Source organism: Erinaceus europaeus, chromosome 2 (assembly GCF_950295315.1).
Source record: "Erinaceus europaeus chromosome 2, mEriEur2.1, whole genome shotgun sequence".
Lineage (NCBI taxonomy): Eukaryota > Metazoa > Chordata > Mammalia > Eulipotyphla > Erinaceidae > Erinaceus > Erinaceus europaeus.
The window spans coordinates 60843622-60867697 of NC_080163.1; the positions used below are offsets into that span (position 1 = coordinate 60843622).

General features: G+C 40.1%; 1 protein-coding gene and 1 long non-coding RNA gene across 5 annotated transcripts in view; one reads left to right on the forward strand and one right to left on the reverse strand.

Moving 5' to 3' along the window:
- The window catches only part of RNF170 (ring finger protein 170), a 36684-nt gene extending 24030 nt beyond the window's left edge, over positions 1 to 12654 (forward strand). For both annotated transcript variants that reach the window (XM_060181695.1, XM_007522744.3), the window contains exons 5-7: positions 2945 to 3018; positions 4148 to 4258; positions 10410 to 12654. In XM_060181695.1, coding sequence (XP_060037678.1) covers positions 2945 to 3018; positions 4148 to 4258; positions 10410 to 10679 — 455 coding nt within the window. In that variant the 3' untranslated portion in view covers positions 10680 to 12654. The remainder of the gene's footprint in view (positions 1 to 2944; positions 3019 to 4147; positions 4259 to 10409) is intronic.
- On the reverse strand, positions 4148 to 23941 carry LOC132535548 (uncharacterized). 3 transcript variants are annotated; one of them, XR_009547330.1, is made up of 3 exons: positions 23808 to 23941; positions 23458 to 23627; positions 4148 to 4517 (listed from the first exon to the last, which is right to left on the reverse strand). It is a non-coding gene; the product is annotated as an uncharacterized LOC132535548 (long non-coding RNA). The 3 variants fall into 3 exon arrangements; XR_009547328.1 differs by lacking the exon at positions 4148 to 4517 and adding an exon at positions 18873 to 21019 and having other exon boundaries at positions 23547 to 23627; XR_009547329.1 differs by lacking the exon at positions 4148 to 4517 and adding an exon at positions 18873 to 21019.
- Between the last annotated feature and the right edge of the window lie 135 nt (positions 23942 to 24076).

The following is a 24076-nucleotide window of genomic DNA, read 5'->3' on the forward strand; positions in this document are numbered from 1 at the left end:
AGCTTAAACATTTATCTTCAGGATGCCAGGTGGTATAGCGCACTGGTTTAAGAACACATAGTACCAAGCACAAGGACGTGTAAGGATCCTAGTTTGAGCTCCTGGTTCCCCAGGAAGGGTTGCTTCACAAGTGGTAAAGCAGGTCTGCAAGTGTCTATCTCCCCCTTCCCATCTTTACTCAAATTCTCTTCCAGGGCAGATAGCATAATGGTTATGCAAAGAGACTCTAATGCCTGAGGCTCTAAAGTCCCAGGTTCAATCCACCACATCACCATAAGCCAGAGCTGAGCAGTGCTCTGGTTTAAAAAAAAAAAATTCTCTTCCAGTCCTATAAAAAAAAAATTAGAAAAATGGCCTGCAGGAGCAGTGGATTCATAGTGCTGGCACCATGCCCCAGTAATAACCCTGGAGGTAAAAAAAAGAAAGAAATCTTTAAATCAGTGAACTGTTCCCCCCCCCCCCCAGTCATAGCTTGGACGTTTGTTTAGCTCATTGGTTTGTTGATTCTTCACATACCATCTATTATTTATTTATTATTTTTTTTACCATCTATTTTTTGCCTTTGGAACTTGCTCTTGTTCATAAAATCTGGAGAGTCACTGCTTCTGTTTCCTGCTTATTGAAATACTTATCCTACACTTTAGTTCAAATATTTTCTCCCCTACAAAGTTCTTGATAATGAATCACAGTGAATTCTCCTTCTCTGTACTGCTGTTGTACTTAATGTTAATACACATATACATACCTCTATATGTATTTTTTCATTTTTATTTCTCTACCAGAGCACTGCTCAGCTCCGGTTTATGAGAGGTGGAACCTGGGACATAGGAGCCTCCCTCAGGCAATCAAGTTGTACGGGCTAAGGAGATACCATAATGGTTATGCAAAAAAGATTTTCATGCCTGAGGCACTAAAGGTTCCCGGTTCAATCCCTAGTACCATCATAAAGCAGAGCTGAAATGTGCTCTGGAAAAAAGAAGGGAGGGGTGGAGCAAGTTGTGCATACGTGTTATGCTATTTTCTGGGTTCTAATGTATTTTTGAAAATATCTATAGGAGAGAGTCTAGAGTACCAGTCTGGTATATGTAGTATCAGAGACTGAACCTGGTTCCTCATGCTTTCCTCAGTAGGTAGATTCCTGACCTTTATCCACTGAGCCACCTCTCCAGCTACTTAACGTTATACAGTTCAAGATTAAACTACCTTCTAGCTGATTTATGTATGTCATCTTGGCTTCCTCAAATTGATTCCTTTAGCTTGTTCCGAGTTCTGAACACTTATTTGATCTGGAAGACTCAGAATAAGGAACACAGGAGGACTGAGCTACATGAAGAATAAAAGTACAGGTGGGGTCAGGCAGTGGCACACCTGGTTAAGTGTACACATTACAGCATGCAAGGACCCAGGTTCAATTCCCTGGTCCCCACGTGCATAGGGAAAGCTTCACGATTGGTGAAGCAGTGCTGTGGGGTATCTCAGTTTTCTTCCTTCTCTCCTTCCTTTTTTTTTTCTTCTCAGATTTTATTTATTTATTAATGAAGAAGACAGGAGGAGAGGAAGAACCAGGTATCATTCTGGTACACGTGCTGCTAGGGATTGATCTCTGCTTGAGAGCCATGTACTTTGTCCACTGTGCCACCTCTGGAACCACTGCAGGTGTCTCTCTAGCTCTCTCCCTCTCTGTCTCCTCTCAATTTCTCTCTGTCACTACCCAATAATAAATAAATAAATATTTTATAAAAAGACAAGTATATATTTAAAAATTAAAAAAGAAGAATAAAATAGAGGACAGGCCTGGAATTAGGGAGACAGGAAGCATTAAGTTCAGATTCACAATGGTACCTGGATAGTTTGAGAAATTTGACCTGCAAAGAAAATGAATCCTTACATATCAGACAGTATTGTCAACTATCTCTTCATTTATTACTGGTCTAAACTCGAATGCTTTCTAAGGTCTTATAGACTTATGTTATTCTGTGCTACCTTTAACTATTGCTGTCCATGAATAACATTTTAAGTTAAAATTTTAAGTTAAGAAAAATCAGTTCACCTAGTATAAAAATGTTTAAAACTGGATTATAAACTTTTTTTTTAATTTTTAAAAATATTTTATTTTATTTATTTATTCCCTTTTGTTGCCCTTGTTGTTTTATTGTTGTAGTTATTATTGTTGTTGTCGTCGTTGTTGGATAGGACAGAGAGAAATGGAGAGAGGAGGGGAAGACAGAGAGGAGGAGAGAAAGATAGACACCTGCAGACCTGCTTCACCGCCTGTGAAGCGACTCCCCTGCAGGTGGGGAGCCGGGGTTCGAACCGGGATCCTCATGCCGGTCCTTGTGCTTTGCGCCACCTGCGCTTAACCCGCTGCGCTACAGCCCAACTCCCTAAACTTTTTTTTTAATGACAGAAAGCATGCAATCCTTGTACTCTTCAGTTTTTGCCCATTATAGTTTCACTATTAATTGGTATTGCAGTAATTTGGCTTTCTAAATTTTAAAAAATAGTTCGTGTTTTTGTACCATATATACCAAATTTGGAACAGAAATTTTATGCTGTGATTTACTAGTGTCCTATTTATAATGATGCCTAGTTATTATTTCATTTGTTTGAAATAGGAAATTCAGTGTTTTAAACCTCATGGCACTGAAATTATTAATGCATGCTTGCTTTTATGTAAAAATGCCTGCATGTTACCTGGTAGTTTAAATAAAAAATATTGTTCAAGGGCTGGGTATTATTTTTAGAAATACAGTGCACTATCTATTGTACATTTGAGCCATCTGGGGAATTGTTTATAAATCTGAATTTGCCTGGAGGGTTGGTTAGGTTAAGTCGAAAATTGTATTACAGTAAGGTAATAACTATTAAAATATTTAAAATAGTTGAAACTTTTTCAGTACTTAAGGACTTTAAAATTTCAGTATTAATATTTTCTTTCCATTAGGTACCTGCATTATTGCATACTGGCGATATGGTTCATGGCTTGGGGCAATCAGTTGTCCAATCTGTAGACAAACGGTAATATGCAGAAAGGATCATCTTTACTATCTGACTTTGTAAATTTCTACAATCTCTGTAGAAATTGTAGCAGGTATCTCTTTGTCTCTCCCTATCTACTCTTCTCTCAGTTTTGTCTTATCAAGTAAAGAGGAAAAACAAGGAAAAAAATGGTCACTGGTATGGTGGACTTGCTGTGCAGGCACAAGGCCCAGTGATAACCCTGATGGCAGTTAGAGAGAGAGAGACAAAGTCTTGTAATACTTTTTCCCCCTATACCAGAACTCAGTTCTAGTTTATGGGGTGGTGTGTGGGTTGAACCTGGGACCTCAAAGCCTCAGGCATGAGTCTGCATAACCATTATGCTATCTCACTGCCTAAAAATGTCAGTTTTTAAAATTTTTTTATAGTAACTTAATCTTTGGATTATGGTTGGTATCATTCAGAAATACTTCAAATACCTGTATGGATAAGTAATCATAAAAAATAAATCTCTTCTTTTTTAAAACATATTTATTTATTTATTCCCTTTTGTTGCCCTTGTTGTTTTATTGTTATAGTTCTTATTGTTGTTACGGATGTCGTCATTGTTGGATAGGACAGAGAGAAATGGAGAGAGGAGGGGAAGACAGAGGGGGAGAGAAAGATAGACACCTGCAGACCTGCTTCACCACTTGTGAAGCGACTCCCCTGCAGGTGGGGAGCCGGGGGCTCAAACCGGCATCCTTACGCCGGTCCTTGCTCTTTGCGCCATGTGCGCTTAACCTGCTGTGCCACCGCCCGACTCCCTGTAATCTCTTATTTCTTTCTCTCAAAATGACAGGTATATATTGTTATGTCACATTACTTTTGGAGTATTCTTATTATTCTTAAATCTTCAAATACTAATTTTATCCCTGATATGAAGAGGAAAATATTACAACCAGTATTTGGGTATAGTGCTCATTTTATTTGTAGACATTCAAATTATATTTTTCATTGGGTTTTTATTGCAAGAGAGTAATAACTTACTTTCCTTGACTTATGTTGCCCTTATTAAAAGAAATGAATGAAATATAAATTCAGAAATTCTCATTCTATTGAAGATAACACACAATGAAAAAATAATGCTGCATAGTATATAATGATTTTTCCCCTCTGTAATATACAGGTAACTTTACTTCTACCAGTATTTGATGAAAGTGACCAGTCTCAGGATGTGGCACCATTGCATCAAGATATTAATGATTATAACCGGAGATTCTCAGGCCAGCCTAGATCAGTAAGTAATATTATAGCAGATGTGAAGTTAGAATATAGGGATACTTCACCATACTTATTATGAAGTGACATTTTACAAAAATTATTCTCTGAGGCCAGGCAGTGGCACACCTGGCTAAGCACATATTATCTCCATGTGCAAGGACCTAGGCTCGAAGCCCCACTCCTCACCTGAAGGGAAAACACTTCAACACTTCATGAAAGGTGAAGCAAGTCTGCAGGTTTCTCTCTCTCCCCTCCTCTCTCAATTTCTCCCTGACCTGTCAAATACAAATAGAAAGGAGAAAGAAAAAAAAAAGAGAGAAAAATGATTACCAGAAGCAGTAGATTTGTAGTGCAGGCACTGAGTCCCAGCAATAACCTTGGTGACAAAAATTATTCTTTACAAAGAAAAATTTCATTGTTCATGTGTTGCAGGTAAAGTTTCACTCTTTACTTATTGGTTAGATACGGAGAGAAATTGAGAAAGGAAGGAGCAGATAGAAGGGGAGAATGAGGTACCTCGGCACTCTGACTGCTCATGAAGCTTCCCCCCTGCACATGGGGATCAGAGGCTGCACTCTGCTCCTTGGATATATAACGTGTGCTCAACTGGGCATGTCACCACCCAGCCCTACTTCATTGTTACTGACAGTCACTCATTGTTAGTGACAGCCTTCCCCATGACTGCAAGTTTTCTGTTAAGAAGCAGCATGGATAGGAATTGTGGAGATGGCTTAGCAGTGGAGCTATTGTCTTTTTTTTTTTTTTTTTTAATATTTTATTTATTTATCAATGAGAGAGAGAAAGGGAACCAGAGCATTACTCTGGAACATGTACCACATTGAATTGAACTCTGGCCTCATGCTTAAGAGCCTTACTGCACTACTTCCTGGACCACGAGCTCTTGTCTTGCAAGCATGAGATCCCAGTTTTGATCTTCTCTACCACATAAATAAAATAAGTGGCTGGTGAGATAGTTTGTCTTGGAAGATACCTGCTTTGCCATGCATATAACCCAGGCGTCAGCCCCTGCACATCACATGGGAGTACCGTGGCCCTAAATGAAGCTTTTGTGCTCTGATGTCTATTTGGAAAAAATTGGCCTGGAGCAGTGAAACACCAGTGGCAACAAAATTAATAATAATAATTATTTAATATTTTCTTTATTTAATGAGAGACCAGAGCACTTCTCAGTTCTAGGTTATCGTAGTGCTGGGGGTTGAGCCTGCAACCTTAGTCTTAGCCATGAGAACCTTTTGCATAACCATTATGCATTGACCAGCTGGTAACAAAATAAATTTTAAGAAATAACATGAGGGCGGTGGTGCACCCAGTTGAGCACACAAATTACCATGAATAGGCGCAGGTGACTATCTCTCTCTCCTTTTCAATCTCGCCCTCTCCTTTGAGTTTCTCTCTGTCCTCTCAAATAAAATAGAAAAAAAAAGTACATGGCCACCAAGAGTGGTTGATTGGCAGTAATGGCTCTGTCCCCCAATGATAACCCTGGGGGCAAATAACAACAGAGCCTCAAAACCAAATAGAACTTCATAGGTGATAAAATAGTGCTCTGGCCTCTTTTCCCTCTTTGTGATAAAAGTCTTTATGAAAGAGCAGCAGAAAAAGCAATTTAAGAGGCTGGGTGGTGGTGCACCTGGTTGAGCACAAGGACCCAGGTTGGAGCCCCTGGACTCCACCTACAAATGGAAAAAGCTTTATGAGGGTGAAGTAGTGTTGCAGGAGTCTCTCTGTCTCTCTCTCCCTGTCTCCCCCTTCCCTCTCAATTTCTGGCTGTCTCTATCCAATAAATAAAGATAATTAAAAAAAATATAAAAAAGCAATATAAAACTTGAAGTAAATGTAAAATCGTTCACTTCTGTTGATATTATGAGAAAACTAAGTTGAGAATTTCTGGAGTTAAAAAAAAAATTAGTTATTATCTTATTTGATAGTATTGAGAGAGAAGATGAGATAGGGAGAGAGACACCTGCAGCATTGCTTCACTGCTTGGGAAGCTTCCCACTGCAGGTGGGGACTAGGGGCTTGAATCTGGGTCCTTGCACACTGTAATGTATGTTCTCCAGCACCACTCCACAGCTGGTATTTTTAAAACATAAGGCCATGATACTTTTGTGTCTTCTAAACTTCCCTTTTCATTTTTACTTTTGATGGATAATGTTCTAACGGGTTATTCTGCTGTCAAGACCCTCCATGACTTGACCCTCCCTCTCTGATATTAAGTGCCACTTTCCCCCACCCACTGGCCTCCTTTCAGAATAAACTCCTAGTCCATCTACCTTTATGTCCTCACATATGACAATTGCCTTTTGGAATGCCTGTTCCTGTTTTTGCCAAGGCTAACTTTTCGTCCGCTGGATAACTCTTAGTTATATTCCTCAGAGAAAGCAGCTTTCCCTAATCAACTAAGGTACCTCTATCATTGCTTTCTGTACATTTTTTTCATAATATTTGTTTCACACATAATGTTCAGATTTTGTTTTCTTTCCCAGTAGGCTAAATGTTTCATGAGGATAAGGACTGTATTTATTCACTGCTCTATTCACACTGCCAAATTCAGTGCCTGGAAAGTCTCTTTGTATAAACACTGTTTTAACTTCCAGGGCCCATTTTACTTTAAATACTAGGTTTTTTTTATAGATAATAAAAAATTAACATAAGAAGCATTTCTATTTTTTATATTTTATTTTAATGAGAGAAATACAGAGAGAGACAAACTGAGAGACACAGCACTGCTCAGCTCTGAATTATGGTGGTGCTGGCGATAGAATCTGGGACCTCAAAGCCTCAGGCATGAGATTCTTTTGCATAACCATTACACTATCTCCCCAGCACTTAGGAAATCTAAAAAAGACCATTTTTGGGTTTTTTGTGAAAAGTTTTCCCAAAAGGAATTTAAAAATTTCTTTAATAGCAGTTTTTAAACTGTTTTCTCCTTATTTGTTCATTTTTTTTCCATTTTCATCTTCATCTCCCTCTCAACTTATTTAGCACTTGTTAAATAAAATGCATGCATAGAGTTGGATTTAAGCTTATTTATACAGAATGTTAAAAATAGCTGAACTGTTGGCAGTGGAATGACTGACTACAGGAAGTGATTTACTTCCTCTGGTCAGTTTTCACTTATATCAACCAACCCCTGAGAAATGAGATAATTTAGAAAACTTATGTTGAGAAATCATGTTAGTTCATTACTGCACAAGAACTTACGGATAATGTAACCAACTAGTAAGTACACAGAACAAATGAGAAGTTTGTAAAGAACAAACCAAACTAGTAACCAACTAGTAAGTACACAGAACAAATGAGAAATTTGTAAAGAACAAACCAACTTATTCAAGGCCATGCAAATAGATATTGGAATTCCATTATAAACAGCATTTAAAAAAATTTATTGTATTTATTTATTCCCTTTTGTTGCCCTTGTTGTTTTATTGTTGTAGTTATTATTGTTGTCATAGTTGTTGGATAGGACAGAGAGAAATGGAGAGAGATGGGGAAGACAGAGAGGGGGAGAGAAAGACAGACACCTGCAGACCTGCGACTCCCCTGCAGGTGGGGAGTCAGGGCTCGAACCGGGATCCTCATGCCGGTCCTTGTGCTTTGCACCACCTACACTTAACCTGCTGTGCTACAGCCCGACTCCCATAAACAGCATTTTTTTTTAAGATTTTTTTTTGAGGGGTGGGTAGGTAGTGGCACATCCAATTGAGCCACATGATATCATGTGCAAGGGCCTGGGTTCAAGTCCCTCGTCACTACCTGCAGGGGAGAAGCTTCATGAGCACTGAAGTAAGGCTGCAGGTGTCTCTTCCTCTCTCCCTTTCCCCTATTAATTTGTCTCTATCCAATAAATAATTTTTAAAAGAAAACATTTTTTTATTGGATAAAAACAGAAAGAAAGAAAGAAATAGGGATGGGGGAAGTAGAGAGGGAGAAACTTTGTGAAGCTTTTCTTCCTGCAGGTGGGGACCAGAGGCTTAAACCTCGGTCCTTGCACATTGTAGCATGTGCACTTTACCAGATGCACCCTCAAACAGCATTCAGGTGTTAATTTACATGCTATAAAGTATACAATTTGAGTGGGGGTAGATAGCATAATGGTTATGCAAAGAGATTCTCATGCCTGAGGCTCCAAAGGAAGCTTAGTGCTCTGGTGAAAAAAAAAAAAAGTACAATTCAATGTTACTAGTGTATTCACAGAGTAGATAATTATAATTATCTCCATACTCTTAAGAATATTTTCATTATCCACAAAAGGTCAGCAGTCCCTTTTCATTTTCTTGCCAAATAATATATATATAGCATTTTGACTATCCATCCATCAATTGATAGGCATTTGTATTACTATGGAAAATGCTGCCTTTTTCATTTTATCTTGGAAATCTGCATAGTTGTAGGACTGCTAGACACTATGATAACTGTTTAACATTAAAATTTTTTAAAAAATTTATTTTGTATTTAATCTTATTTTTAATTTATTATTGAATAGAGACAGAGAGAAATTGAGAGGGATGGAAGAGATAGAGAGGGAGCAGGTGGTGGCGCACCTGGTTGAGGGCACACATTACAGTGCACAGGACCCAGGTTCAAGCTCCTGGTCCCCACCTGTAGGAGGAAAGTTTTGCAAGTGGTGAAGCAGTGCTGCAGGTGTCTCTTTCTGTCTCCCCATTCCATCTTGATTTCTGGCTGTCTCTATCCAATAAGTAAATAAAGATGATAAAAATAATAAGAGAGAGAGTGCAAGCACGTGCACACAAAAGCAACCAACCGATATCAGAACACTGCTCAGCTCTGGTTTATAGTGATGGTGGGGATTGAACCTGGGATCTCAGAGCCTAAGTCATGAAAGTATTCTGTCTGGAAATTTATAAGGGTCACAAACACAGTTTTACCCTTTAGCTCTTCTTCTTGCATGTTAACTTTCCCCAAGGTCACTTGACTAAGTGATTGACTTTAAATCAAAACCTAGATAGTTTGATTTTGAAACTAAACTTGAGCCCAGTCCTCAGACTGTAATCCTATACACCAGATTTTTTTGTTTGGCTTATTTTACTAACTCAAACAAGAGATGACTGAATTTTGTATGACTATCAATAGATCTTTAAGCATACTTCAAATGCATATTACTTTAATTAAAGTTTGCTGACCAGTCTTTAAGAACCTCTCAGTAGTAATTGGGGCCAGGAGCTAGTTCATGAGGCAGAGTGCACAACCTCACATAAAAGAGGACATAGGGTTCAAGCCCCACAAATGAGAGCATCAATGTCCCTGAAATAAAGAGTGAGGGCAGGGGTAGATAGCATAATTGTTATGCAAACAGACTTTCATGTCTGAGGCTCTAAAGTCCCAGGTTCAATTCCTTACACTAACAAGCCAAAACACAGCAGCACTGCAGTTAAAAAAAAAAAAAAAGGAGGGGGGGGAAATAACATAACAGTTACGCAAACAGTTGTCATTCCTGAGGCTCCGGAAGTCACAGGTTCAGTCACCACACCACCATAAGCCAGAGCTGGTTAGTGCTCTGGTAAAAAACAAACAAACAAACAAAAAACAACTTCGGGTGGGGGTAGATAGTACAATGGTTATGCAGAGACTCTCATGCCTGAGGCTCCAAACTCTCAGGTTCAATCCCCCATACTATCATAAACCAGAGCTGAGCAATGCTCTGGTAAGAAAAAAAAGAAAAGGGGGGGGGGGGAGAAGGGAAATAAAGAATGAAAAAGTCATAGTCCAGGAGGTGGTGCAATGATAAAGCTTTGGGATCTTAAGCATGAGCTCCCGAGTTCAATCCCCAGCAGCACATGTGCCAGAGTGATGTCTGGTTCTCTCTCTCCCATCTTTCTCATAAATAAATAAAATCTTTAAAAAAAAAAAAAAAAGTCAGCCTGGAAGTGTTGGAGTTGTGCCTATGCAAGGCCCCAGTGCTGCTAAAAGATAATGTAGTAAAAAAAAAAAAAAAGACAATGTAGTAATCAAAAAGATAAATGAGTAAATAAAACTCTAAATGCATAATTAGAACATATGATGTTCAATCAGTATGTAAAATGTCTTGACCCATGTTAACTGTATTTGTTTGCATGTTTTAAGGTTATTATATTTATAAAACCAATTAAATGCCAAATGACATTATTTGTTGTTCTCCCTACCAGATTATGGAAAGAATTATGGATCTACCCACTTTACTGAGGCATGCATTCAGGGAAATGTTTTCAGTTGGGGGCCTTTTCTGGATGTTCCGTATCAGGATAATACTTTGTTTAATGGGAGCCTTTTTCTATCTCATATCACCTTTAGACTTTGTACCTGAAGCCTTGTTTGGAATTCTAGGATTTCTAGATGATTTCTTTGTGATCTTTTTGTTGCTTATCTACATCTCTATTATGTATCGAGAAGTGATAACACAGAGACTAAATAGATGAAAAGAATGTTTACTAAAATATTTGAACTAGTGTATTAAAACCAAACAGAAGGACCCATGGCAATATAATGCACTTGAATATTATCACACAAGCTAAAAATCATTGTAAAACATCTGATCATTATTTGGCAAAAGCCTAACAATATATGACTGGAATTTTTATGTTACAAGTTCTGATGTTAAGGTTGTACTAACAAGTGATAATTTATAACTATGTTTTGGTTTCATGTTGTCTATAAAGGCTCTGGGGAAATGTGGATTTAATAAAAAGTGATGCTTTCATTTTTTTTCTTCCCTAAATCACTCAGATTAGTTGGAAACATAGTAATAGTGTTAAACCTATTATTTTATCTAGTTTTTCCTCCTCAGTAAGTACCCATAGGATAATATATTATTACAAGATTCATCTAAGCAAATATTTTTGTTATAACAAAGTATACAATATTGGAGAAAAGTCAGTATTTGTCTTAGTACTAGCTAAGTATTGTGTATCTGGAGCAGTTTTACTTCTCCCTTCTGATAGAATTTTGCTATTAACTGAAAGTGAAAGGAGAAACTAAAACTTTCTAATCTTTTTGATTTCATATTCTTAATTTACAGAAAAAAAATTAATGCATATAAGCCATTTGTCTCCAGTCAGCACACTTGATGTCCTCAGTTAGGACAAGAACTTTGTCCTTTTATAGGGATAGGTTATAAAAATTAGGAACTTCAATGATACTGTAAACATGGCAGTTTGATGCATTTCTAAGGAAAGTAGATCTTGATGTCTGTGAACATTAAAATCTTCAGGAGGGTGCAAGTTACAGCCAGTGGACAAATGTGATTAGTTTTCTCTTTTCTAATGTTGTCTCTAGATGGCAGCATAGAACCCAGGCTCATGGGGTTTTATGTGTAATGAATGTATGAAATTAGTCAATAAAAAAATCTTTTTTTTTTGGACGGTTACAGCTTTGGTAGCTAAGCCTTTCTTCTGCAGTTTTCCTTTTGAGGATATCAAGACTGCAAGTATTATGAAATCCTAATTCCCTCAGCTGCTACTGCTCTTTAGTGAACTGGACAGCAGAGTGGCCTATCATTGCTGCCGAGGGGTCAGTGTTAGCTGGGTTAGCTGCAGTCACTGACAGTTATATTGTCTATTCCTGTATGAATGAGCCACACTTTATCAGTAATGGGAGGAAAAAAACAACAACAACCAAAACCTCATTTCCCCAGGTTAAGCAGATTATCCACTGATTTATGAGATGGTGAGTGTGTTTTCTAATTTGTGCCTGGGGTGTCTCTTAGAGAAAGCCAGTAATATTTAAATATAACGCTATAAATAAAGCAATTTCTTGCATACTTTTCATTTTATCCAGAAGATAACTACATGAAGAAAGCAAAGGAATCCCTAAGCTTTTTTTTTTCTGAAGCTACACACAAATACATAAACTCTTAGCAGGACTCCCATAATGGGTTATTATGAAGAAAGAATTTTTAAAAAAAGAAAAGAAAGAATTCTTTGTAAGCCTTTTGGAACACATGAGCAGTGTACCTTGGATGCTCTTTTAAGAGGCCTAGAAAGGTAACATATCAACACTTTATGAATCCTAATTCTATATTTTTCAAATTATATGTCTACCAGGATTGCAAGCTTTATAGGAAAATATTCCAGCTAAAGTTACAACTTGAGAAGCTAAAGTAGGAACAGGAGTTTGTTGTCCCACCACTTACCAAAATAGAAACATGTGTCCCACTAATTACAACTTTGGTACTGGGGTATAATATTGTTTTAGGAAAGGATTTTATTTTTTGTGCATGTGTGCTGTTTAATTGTTGCATTTCTAGTTACAATAATTTTACTGTAATGCTGGAATTCCTCTTAAGATTTTCATGGTAGAGGTATATTGTGTCACATTTTGTAAACATAAAAAACTGTATGATTTAAAGTCTTATTAAATTGAAAAGAAAGCATGCTGACATCTCAGAACTTTAGACCTACTGACTATGCTTCCCTTATTGTTCACTGATAATACAGAAGGAATCTGATAGATTATTTAAACCAAATAGAGTCAGTGTTTTAAACATCATAGTAGTACTACTGATTCAGAGTTAGGTCATACACAGCAAAGCAACAATGTGGATTTCTGTAAACACCACACTACTGTAACTTTACAAAAGCAGATGGTGCAACCCCAGGAGCAGGTGACAAATTGGGCAGCTCTGTGGGGAAACAAGATGGAGGAAATAAATGTCCTAAGCTGCCACTAAAATAGTGGTTTTAGCTACTACAATTCTCAGCATTTGAGAGGAACAAGAGAAAAACAGACTATGTTGGTCACTGTGGCTACACAGATACCTACCTCACAGAGTTGTTGCAAAGGACTGACGATTTAGTTTAAACTTCATGATTAAAGAGTTTGTAAAGCAGTTATTCTTTTGAATAAAAGCAACATATCTAAATTTAAGAAGTCAAATGTTATTTTCCTGTGCTTGACATTATTGACTTTGAAATGTGTAATTCCTAAAAACAGCATTTACTATAATGGCTGCAAGGATATTCTTTTACACAGATAGGTAACCAAGATATATTCATGTTTCTAATTAACTTTACTTATATACATACAATTGGATTTGATCATTTACTTTTTTTCCCTAAAGATTTTATTTATTCATTCATGAAGAATGACAGGTGGAGACAAAGAACCAGATATCACTCTGGTACATGTGTTGCTATGGATGGAACTTGGGACCTTATGCTTGAGATTCTAATGCTTAATCCACTGTGCCACCTCCTGGACTACTGAATATTTACTTTGACAAATGTTTTTAGACAAAGAAAAAAAATCAACATTCAGTTCAAGTCACCATTCAAAAAATTATATATGTACACACACACACACATTTTTATGAGTTAAAGGGAGTGAGGGAACACCGGAGTATTGCTCTGGCACATGCAACACTGAGAATAGAACTCAAGATTTCATGATTATATGACCAAAATTCTACCACTGCACCACCTCCAAGGCTGTTCAAATCAGTATTTAAAAATATATATATATGCAAGGAGTGAGCGGTAGCGCAGCAGGTTAAGCACACGTCGCACCAAGTACAAGGACCAGCATAAGGATCCCTATTTGAGCCCCCTGGCTCCCTACCTGCAGGGGGGTCGCTTCACAAGCGGTGAAGCAGGTCTACAGGTGTCTTATCTTTCGCTTCTCCTCTCTGTCTTCCCCTCCTCTCTCCATTTCTCTGTCCTATCCAACAGTGACGACAACAACAACAATAATAACTACAACAATAAGACAATAAGGGCAACAAAACGGAATAAATATAAAAATTATATGCAATTCACTGTACTAATAAATTTGAGATTTTGAAGGAAAAGTAACACTAGGATTGTATTTAGTGAAACTATGTAACATAGTATAGATATGAAAAGCTACCAGACAAAAGGTGGGGACAAAGAAGAGACCCTGGCTGGGAAAAATCCAATTAGATAAACAGTGACTGGTTTCACTCTAAGTTGATTAATGATCACAAACCTCAAAACGTCACTCAGCACTGGCTGGTGATCTTTGTACATTTCTTCTACAATTTGCTTTATCATTTCATTCCTAATCTCAGAATTTAGTTTTTTTGTTTTTTTTGGCCTCCAGGGTTATTGCTGGGGCTCAGTGCCTGCACCATGAATCTACTGCTTCTGGAGGCCTTTTTTTTAACCTTTTGTTGCCCTTGTTGTAGCCTTGTGGTTATTATTGTTGTTGATGTTGTTTGTTGTTGGATAGGACAGAAAGGAGAGGAGAGGAGGGGAAGACAGGGGGAGAGAAAGACACCTGCAGACCTGCTTCACCACCTGGGAAGCGACTCCTCTGCAGGTGGGCAGCCAAGGGCTCGAACTGGAATCCTTACGCAGGTCCTTGAGCTTTGTGCCACGTGCGCTTAACCCGCTGTGCTACGGCCCGACCCCTCAGGTTTTTTTTTTTTTTTGAGTGCCAAGGCCTTGAGCATGTGCAATTCCAGCACTCCTGGGATGACTTTTTCATGCTTTTAATTTCATATTTAATGAGAGAGACAGAGACCATAGCACTGCTTCCCTATCCATGGAGCTTCCCGTCCTTGGGGTGCCATAGCTCAAGCCTGGGGCCTTGATTTTGCTAAGGCATGTTAGTTAGAGAGCTATCTCCTGGCCCCTCTGAAAATTTTATTTATTTTTATTTATGTTATTGGATAGTGACAGAGAAATTGAGAGAGAAGGGGAAGATAGAGAGGAAGAGAGACAGAGAAACACCTGCAGACCTGCTTCACCACCTGTGAAGCGACTCCCCTGAAGACGGGTAGCCAGGGGCTTGAACCGGGATTCTAAGCTGTCCTTACACTTTGAGCCACATACGCTTAACCTGCTGTGCTACCCCCCCGACTCCCTGAAAACTATTTTATAAAGTGTCTCTTCTAACATTTTCCAGTCCTACGACCCTACTTCCTAAAGCACCCTACCCACCCATTCCCAAGTCCTCTCTATCTTTCTGGGAGACATAGCTCTCTTATTTTTATATATTTTTAAATATTTACTTATTTATTTTCCCTTTTGTTGCCCTTGTTTTTTATTGTTGTCGTAGTTATTGATGTCGTCGTCATTATTAGATTCGACAAAGAAATGGAGAGGAGAGGGGGAGAAAAAGACACCTGCAGACTTGCTTCACTGCTTGTGAAGCGACTCCCCTGTAGGTGGGGAGCCAGGGCCTCAAACCGGGATCCTTACTCCGGTCCTTGTGCTTCACGCCACGTGTGCTTAACCCTCTGTGCTACCGCCTGACTCCCTTATTTTATTTTTTTAAATTGGGGATTAATGATTTCCAGTGTAGTTATAGAAAGATGGGTACAGTTACTTATCTTTCTGTGCATCATGCAACGGGATCTCAAGGTTCTTGTCAGGCATTAAGCCAGCCCCCCTGCTCCATCCTGCATTGCGGGTACTATGGCCTATTTACATAATCATTGTTTTGCCTGAAAGATCCCAACTGATCTGTCTTCTTTCTTCCTTGAGACCCACCCTGCCTGCAGGATAACATTAATCCCACAGGTTAAAAGCCTGGCAACAGTTGCTAAGGAAGCTTCCACCTTCCCAGTGTGCTTTTGTCTTTCTCCACCCCCTTTCCTAGCCATTTCTGCTTCTAACTCACCACTTCCGGTTTTAGCCTATAAAAGCATTGGCTCTCTGACCAATAGATCCTTTTTGCATTACCACGTTGCCACGAGTTCCTGAGTCATCTATCTCCCCATCACTGAGTGAGTAGCAGCCCAGGCTGAGTCTGGTCGAGTTCTCTCCAACCCAGAGAGCATGCACCCGGGGAAGAAGCACCCCCACACTAGCCCCCTCCCCCTCTATCCCTCTCCTCTGCCAGAGCCCTTTGCTTTGGTGCAATAAAGTTTTACGTTGTGTTTTCCCTGTCTTTATTTAAGTCTCAACTGTGAGATCATTCAAATTCTGTATTTGTTCTTCTCTTTTGGGCTTATTTCACTTACCACTCCTTCATTCAAGATGAGCTCTTGTTTTAAAAGTGCATCTGCACCTAGATGAAAGACACCACCCTCCATCCACAATGCTCACACCAGAAACTCAAATTCAGCTCACCCCTGACAAATCAATTCCTTGCTCACCACTATTTTTCCAGACCTAATATGCCTGCCACCAGGGGAGAAAAGTGCATACTAAATAAAGGTTAATAAAGGAAGCAAAGAAGAAGGGCGAGGGTGGTGGCACACCTGGTTAAACACGCATGTTACAATGTGCTAGGACATGGGTTCAAGCCCCCGGTCCCCACCTGCAGAGGGAAAGCTTCATGAGTGGTGAAGCAGGGCTGCAGATATCTTTCTGTCTCTCCCCCTATCACCCGTTCCCCTCTTGATTTATGGTTGTCTCTATCAAATAAATAAAGATAATTTAAAAAAGGAAAAAAAATTTAAAAGCTCAAAAAAAAAAAAAGAAAAAAGGGAGAGGTGATAAGGAAAGATCACTTAACTCACTGTCTCTCACTTTATTATTATTACTATTATTATTATTTATTGTCCCTTTTAGTGCCCTTATTGTTGTAGTTATTATTGTTTTTGTTACTGATGTCATTGTTAGGACATTGATAGGACGGGGGCGGGGGGGAGAAAGACAGACACCTGTGGACTTGCTTCACAGCTTGTCCCCTGCAGGTGGGGAGCTGGGGGCTTGAACCGGGATCCTTATGCTGGTCCTTGCGCTTTGCACCATGTGCGCTTAACCCGCTGTACTACCACCCAATTATTATTATTTTACCAGAACACTGATCAACCCTTGCTTATAGTGGTGCAGGAAATTGAGCCTGGGACTTTGGAACCTCAGGCACGAGAGTCTCTGTGTACAACCATAATGCTATCTCCCTGCTCTCTCACATACTTAAGAAGTCTACTTACCTCTGAGATGCCTGCTGTTTTCTATACTCAGACAGTAATCACTTAAAAAAAAAAAAAAAACAGATTGTGTCACTTCCCTGCTTAAAAGCTTACTTTCCATCTCAGAGTAAAATCCAAAGTCCTTACTTAACATGATGGTGCCCTGATTCTCTGATCTTACCTATTTGTCCCTGCTAGTTCACTCTGTTACAGTCACACTAACCTCTTTGCTATTCTAGAGACTCTCTGTCTGTAAGGTTCTTCTCTCAGATAGCCTCATAGCTAACTACTTCACCAACTCCAAATCTTTGTTCAGCAGTCATTGTAACCTCCCTCTCACGTTTAAAATTGCAAACTCCCGACACAGTACCTTTCACCTGTGTCTTGTGGTCACACATGCTTTATGTCTACCTTCTTTTAAAAAAAATTTTTTTTATTATCTTTATTTGCTTATTGGATAGAGACAGCCAGAAATTGAGAGGATGGGAGATAGAGAGGGAGAGAGACAGAGAGACACCTGCAGCACTGCTTCACCACTCGTGAAGCTTTCCCCATGCAGGTGGGGGCCGGGGGCTCGAACTCAGGTCCTTGTGCACTGTAACATGTGCACTCAACCAGGTGTGCCACCACCCGGCCCCTCTATCTTCTATAATACCCACCAGAATACTAGCTCCAGAGGGCAGAAATCTACTTTGTTGACTTTTGTATCCTGAGCCCCTAGTACTCTGCAGGGAACATAGCAGATGTTCTGTAAATATTTGTTGAATTGATTGATGAGTAAAGAATTTACTTAGCTTTTCAGTTCAGTTACCACATTCTGGTATTTATTGCACAGCAAACTACAGAGAAAATTAACAGCTATCTCAGTGTGCCTGGGAATGCCAATAAACTAGCATTCTGTTGCCAGAATATGGCTCTAAAATATTTCAGACACATGGTTTCTGAGTCCAGTTGGTTTAACCAACATTTTTTGAATACTTAAAATATTTATTTCTGGGAATTGGGCTATATAGCACAGCGGGTCAAGTGCAGGTGGCGTTAAAGCATTCAAGGACCGGCGTAAAGATCCCAGGTCGAGCCACTAGCTCCCCGCCTGCAGGGGAGTCGCTTCACAAGCAGTGAAGCAGGTCTGCAGGTAGGTGTCTATCTTTCTCTCCCCCTCTGTCTTCCCCTCCTCTCTCCATTTCTCTCTGTCCTATCCAACAACGATGACATCAGTAACAACAATAACTACAACAATAAAATAACAAGGGCAACTGTTGTTAAAATTTCCGGAAGGCTCTGGTCGGGCTGGCTTGCTTCACGGCGGGTAACAGAGACCAGACACACGGCTGGGCAGGGCAGCTGTATTTCTTTATTCAGGAACAACGATTCACAAACTAAGACAAACTAATCCCCAAACAGAACTCTGCTGTCTCTTTGCGGCGGCGCAAGCACTCTCTCTTTTACTCTGGAACTCAGGAACCCTCTCCCTTACTCTCGAACTCAGAAACTCTCGCACTCAGGAACCCAGGAACTCTGTCACTGGGGAACTCAGGAACTCTCAGACTCCGGAACCCTCTCCCAGGGTCCCTTGGGGCGGGGCCAAGCAGGCCCGCGAAATTAACAGGACTCATCCAATTCTCTTGGAGGGGGAGGGCTAGAACAAGCCAATGTAAAGCATACGACAGGCAACAAAAGGTAATAAATAAATGAAAAAAAAAAAAAGAAAGATGCTACTTATGGGCTGGGGAGACAGCACTGTGGTTCTGCAAAAAAACAAAAACCTTAAAAATAAAAAAATATTTCTCAATTTTATTTTTTTATTGGGGGACTAATGGTTTACAGTAATGTTGTTGGTAAATATGTAAAATTTCTCACTTTTCTGCAAAACACCCTAGCATAGGTCCTCCTCCACCATCTTGCACCAGGACCCCAGGGATTGAACTTGGGACCTCAGGTTTCAGACTGCAACACAGCATCACCTCCCAGGCTGCCAATATTTTCGGAATAATTAAGGCAGGCCTTGTAAGCTATTGGGGTTACAAGGTTAAGATACAGTTCTTGTCCTCAATGGGGTTTCAGTTGTGATGAAGGGGAGAAACATGGTTGACATCTCAGTCTGGTTCATAACTGTAATACAGAGGGAAGTGCAAGTTTTCACTGGAATGAGAGATGCATATATTATCAAAGTAAGAGAGATTAGAGAGCACGCTGGGAAAGATAACAGGTAGACAGGTTAAGTGAAGGGCATGTCAGGCCAAGGGAAATAACCTGTTTAAGGAAGCAGCATGAGCCTACCTCTGTGTAAACTATAACACTAAGAGTTATGGACAGACGAAGGGAGATGAAAATAGAGGTACCAGGACCAGGCAATGGCACACCTGGTGAAGCGCACAGATTTTGGTGAGCAAGGACATTTCGGTATTCAAGCCCCTGGTCCCCACCTGCAGGGGGAAAGCTTCATGAGTGGTGAAGTAGAGCTGCAGGTCTCTCTCTCTCTCTCCTCTATCTTCCCCTCCCCTCTCAATTTCCCTCTGTCTCTATCCAATAATAAATAAATAAAACTAAGGACAAAAAAAAAAAAAAAAAAGAGGGAGACGGGTGGTAGCACAGCGGGTTAAGCGCACGTGGTGCAAAGCGCAAGGACCGGCATAAGGATCCTGGTCCCCACCTCCCCACCTACAGGGGACTTCACAGGCAGTGAAGCAGGTCTGCAGGTGTCTGTCTTTCTCTCCACGTCTCTGTCTTCCCCTCCTCTCTCTGTCCTAACGACGACATCAATAACAACAACAGTAATAACTGCAACAATAATTTTTAAAAAAAAGGGCAACAAAAGGGAAAATAAATATAAAACAGGATTTAAAAAAAAGAAAAAATAAATTAAAGATGCCTGGCCACATGAGGCTTTGTGTTTCACAGGAAGTCTAGATTTCATTCAGTAGAAGCTTCTGAAGATATTACATGGGTGTGTGTGGGGAGAGTGGGGGTCGGAGAGGTTGTGTCTCATGGAAGATAGATTGGAAGGAGGTAGAACTTGAAATGTGAATAACTAAAGATTACTTCAAGGGTAAGAGATCATGAGGATCTCAGCAATACCACTTTTGGTTATTTATCTAGTGGACACTTAAGTACTAATTAGAAGGGACATATGCACCTCTATGTTCATAGCTGCATTATTCACAGTACTGGAATAATAGTGGAAGCAACCTAGATGCCCAGCATCAGATGACTGGCTAAAGAAGTTATGGGATATATAGTCCATGGAATACTACTATGCAAGAAAAAGATGATATTGTGTTCTTTGGGACAAAATGGATAGAACAGGAGGTGATTATGCTTAGCGAAATAAGAGGAAAGACAACTTTTAGATGGTTTCACACGTGGAATCTAGAGATCTGATATACATGAACTTGATCAAAACAGAAAAAAAATCCAAACAAAACAGATGCAAGCAAACTGTAAGCCTTATAAGAACTATGGTGGTTACCTTTGGGAGATATGGGGGATACAGAACTTTGGTGGTGGGCGTGGTGTGGAACTATACACTGTAATCTTACAACCTTGTAACAAACTATTAATTAAAAAAAAAAATCCACGAAGATCTGATCATGAGCAGTGACATGAGAAATGGATAGGGATGCATTCAAGAAAAAACTAGTTTATATAATTAATCTGGTCATCAAAAATATGAAGAGGACAAAAAAGAAATCTAACAAAAGCTCAAGGTTTCCAAGGTAAGTAACTATACAGATAGATAACACATAGATGGGAATATCAAAAGCAAAACAAAGATTTTCATAAGCAACACAAGATTTGGGGACAGGCAGTGGTTATTATATGTAAGGACTTGAGTTCAAACCTCCAGTCCCCAGCTGCAGTGGGGAAGCTTCATGGGTTGTGAAGCAGAGCTGTGGTTATCTTTCTCTCTTCCATCCCCAGCCCCCAATTTCTCTGTCTCTATCAAAAAAAGAAAGGGGAAAAAGAAAAGCCTATGAGAGTGGTGGATTTACTGTGCAAGCATTAAGTCCCAGTGATAAGCCTGTTGACAAAAACAAACAAAAACACAAAATTTAGGAACTTGTGGTGTTGGTGAACAGGGCAAAAGCCCTGGGTACTGTACAGCAAACCCTAACAAAAGGACTTTTCAAAGTTAACCCAATTACCAAATAATGTGATGATAACATTAACTATCGATTGTCTTTTGGAACCCTAAGACAGCAGGAACCTCACATCTCCTCTATAAAGTCCCTACTTCCCCCAGTCCTGGAACCCTTGGATAGGGCCCACTTTCCCGTATGCCTCTCCCAATCCATATCAAATAATATTGCATCTGCCGATCACAACCTAACCAATGCAACGATTGCCACCTCAACATGCTTCACTTCAGACTGTGTCCAGAGACTTCACATGTGGAATGACAACCCGTCAGCTTCCATTACTCGGGTGAGACCTTTCCTTTCATAGTATACTCTAATTCCATCTCAGGTGGTTCACTTTCTAACAAAGTCCCAAAACCTAGATATACACCAGTTTCTGTGAGAGAGAGAGCATATGTTCACATGTATCCGTAAACTACTGCAAAATATATACCTGAAAGCAGAAGTACACTAGAGTTTGCAGTGAGTACCCCCCTAACACTTCCTCTCCACTATTCCAAGCTTTGGGTCCATGATTGCTCAACAATTTGTTTGGCTTCGTATGTTAACTCTCTTTTCAGTCATCAGGTTCCAGGTGCCACCAGGATGCCGGCCAGGCTTCCCTGGACTGAAGACTCCACCAATGTGTCCTGGAGCTTCCCCAGAGACCCACCCTACTAGGGAAAGAGAGAGGCAGGCTGGGAGTATGGACCGACCAGTCAACGCCCATGTTCAGCGGGGAAGCAATTACAGAAGCCAGACCTTCTACCTTCTGCATCCCACAATGACCCTGGGTCCATGCTCCCAGAGGGATAGAGAATGGGCAAGCTATCAGGGGAGGGGGTGGGATATGGAGATTGGGTGGTGGGAATTGTGTGGAGTTGTACCCCTCCTACCCTATGGTTTTGTTAATTAATCCTTTCTTAAATAAAAAAAAAAAAGAAAAGAAAAGAAAAGAAGACACAAGTCGAACCTGAAATGGAATTGGAGTATTACACCAAAGTAAAAGACTCTGGGGTGGGTGGGTGGGGAGAAAAAAAAAATGCAAAAAAAAAAAAAAAAAAGGAAATAAGCAAAAAGACTCCCACGCCTAAGAAAAAAAAAAAAGGATGCCGGCCAGGTTTCCCTGGACTGAAGACCCCACCAATGTGTCCTGGAGCTCCGCTTCCCCAGAAACTCACCCTACTAGGGAAAGAGAGAGACAGGCTGGGAGTATGGATCAACCTGTCAATGCCCATGTTCAGCGGGGAAGCAATTACAGAAGCCAGCCCTTCTACCTTCTGCAACCCTCAACAACCCTGGGTCCATGCTCCCAGAGGGATAGAGAATGGGCAAGCTATCAGGGGAGGGGGTGGGATATGGAGATTGGGTGGTGGGAATTGTGTGGAATTGTACCCCTCCTATCCTATGGTTTTGTTAATTAATCCTTTCTTAAATAAAAAAAAAGAATTATATAAAAAAATCTTAAAAAATAATGCACATGGAGAGAAAACATGCTGTGGTCTGGGAGATGGCGCAGTACATAAAGCATTGGATGCACACTCTCTCCCTTTTTAAAGCACTGGACTCTCAAGCATGAGGTCTCAAGTTCAACCCCAGACAGCATATTTACCAGAGTGATGTCTAGTTCTTTCTCTCTCTCTTCTCCTATCTTTATCGTTAATAAATAAAATCTTAAAAGAGACAGACAAACAGAGAGACAGTATGTATTTATGCCCTACATTGCTAAGAAGAGAGGGTTACTTTATACTCAATACTATGTTTTCGGAGGGGGGGGGGTGTACAGAATAATGATTGTGCAAATAGACTAATGTCTGAGGCTGGAAGTTCCCAGGTTCACTCCCATACCATAAGCCAGAGTTGAGCAGTGCTCTCATAAATTAAACCAACCAAACAACAACAACAAAAACCAAACAAACACCAAAAACTGTGCCTTCAGGGTACAGGAATGGGATTAGGAAGTAACAGGGACGGGAAAGGAATTCACAATTTCTTACTTTTGGGAAAGCTCTCTTTGACAAGGGGTGACACGGTGACTATGGTGACTCAGGAGGATCTAAGGCCAGTATTTTTAGTTCAAAATAATTTGCATACCAAAAAGGCGCTTCTAGAAAAATACCTGTTTGGAAAGACTCGTAGGGTCTGCTGAGAGCACCTTCAATGACATCTGACTGATTTCAAGTAGGGTGTTAAAACAGAAGATGGGGGCCCTGGGGAAACACTAACCTTAATCCTAAAGGTTAAGAGCTTTAAACTTACTTAACTACCCACTACTGGAGAGTGGTATGCACTAAGGAGGCAAACACCCAATGTGAAAAGTGCAACAGTTCTGATTGCCTGCACATCACCTGGAGAAGACCACAAGCCCTCAAATGTCCAGAAGGGATTATGTGTTGGGGTGCCTGAGCTTCCACAGAAACTTGGGGTATCTGGAAAAAAACAAGAAGCAGATATTGGAATAAGATAAGCAGCGTGGGAAGGGGGCTCATTAAGTCTTACAAATCATATGCCATCTGTGGCTGCCCTTTTCATGAAATGGGCTCAAATTTCCCAACAACTTCTGATTTACATGCGTCCTCCATTAGGGTACTAGAACCAGAAAACCCTACCGTCCTAAATCATCTCAAGATAAATGAACACATCACTGCTAGAGCAGGTGGGCCAGCCCAGAATTCTCGTTCCTCTCGCTTCCCCTGGAGTGCTTTCTCCCAAATTAGGTGCCTCTTCTAAAGCAGGTCCTTCCTTTCTGGAATCGCGAGACCACGCCCACTTCCGTAACGCCGCGTTGATCGCTCAACCAATAGCCTACTTCCCTGGGAATGTTACCTTTGACCTTCGGGTTAATGAGAAACGAACTCCTCGCGAGAGTTGAGGTTGA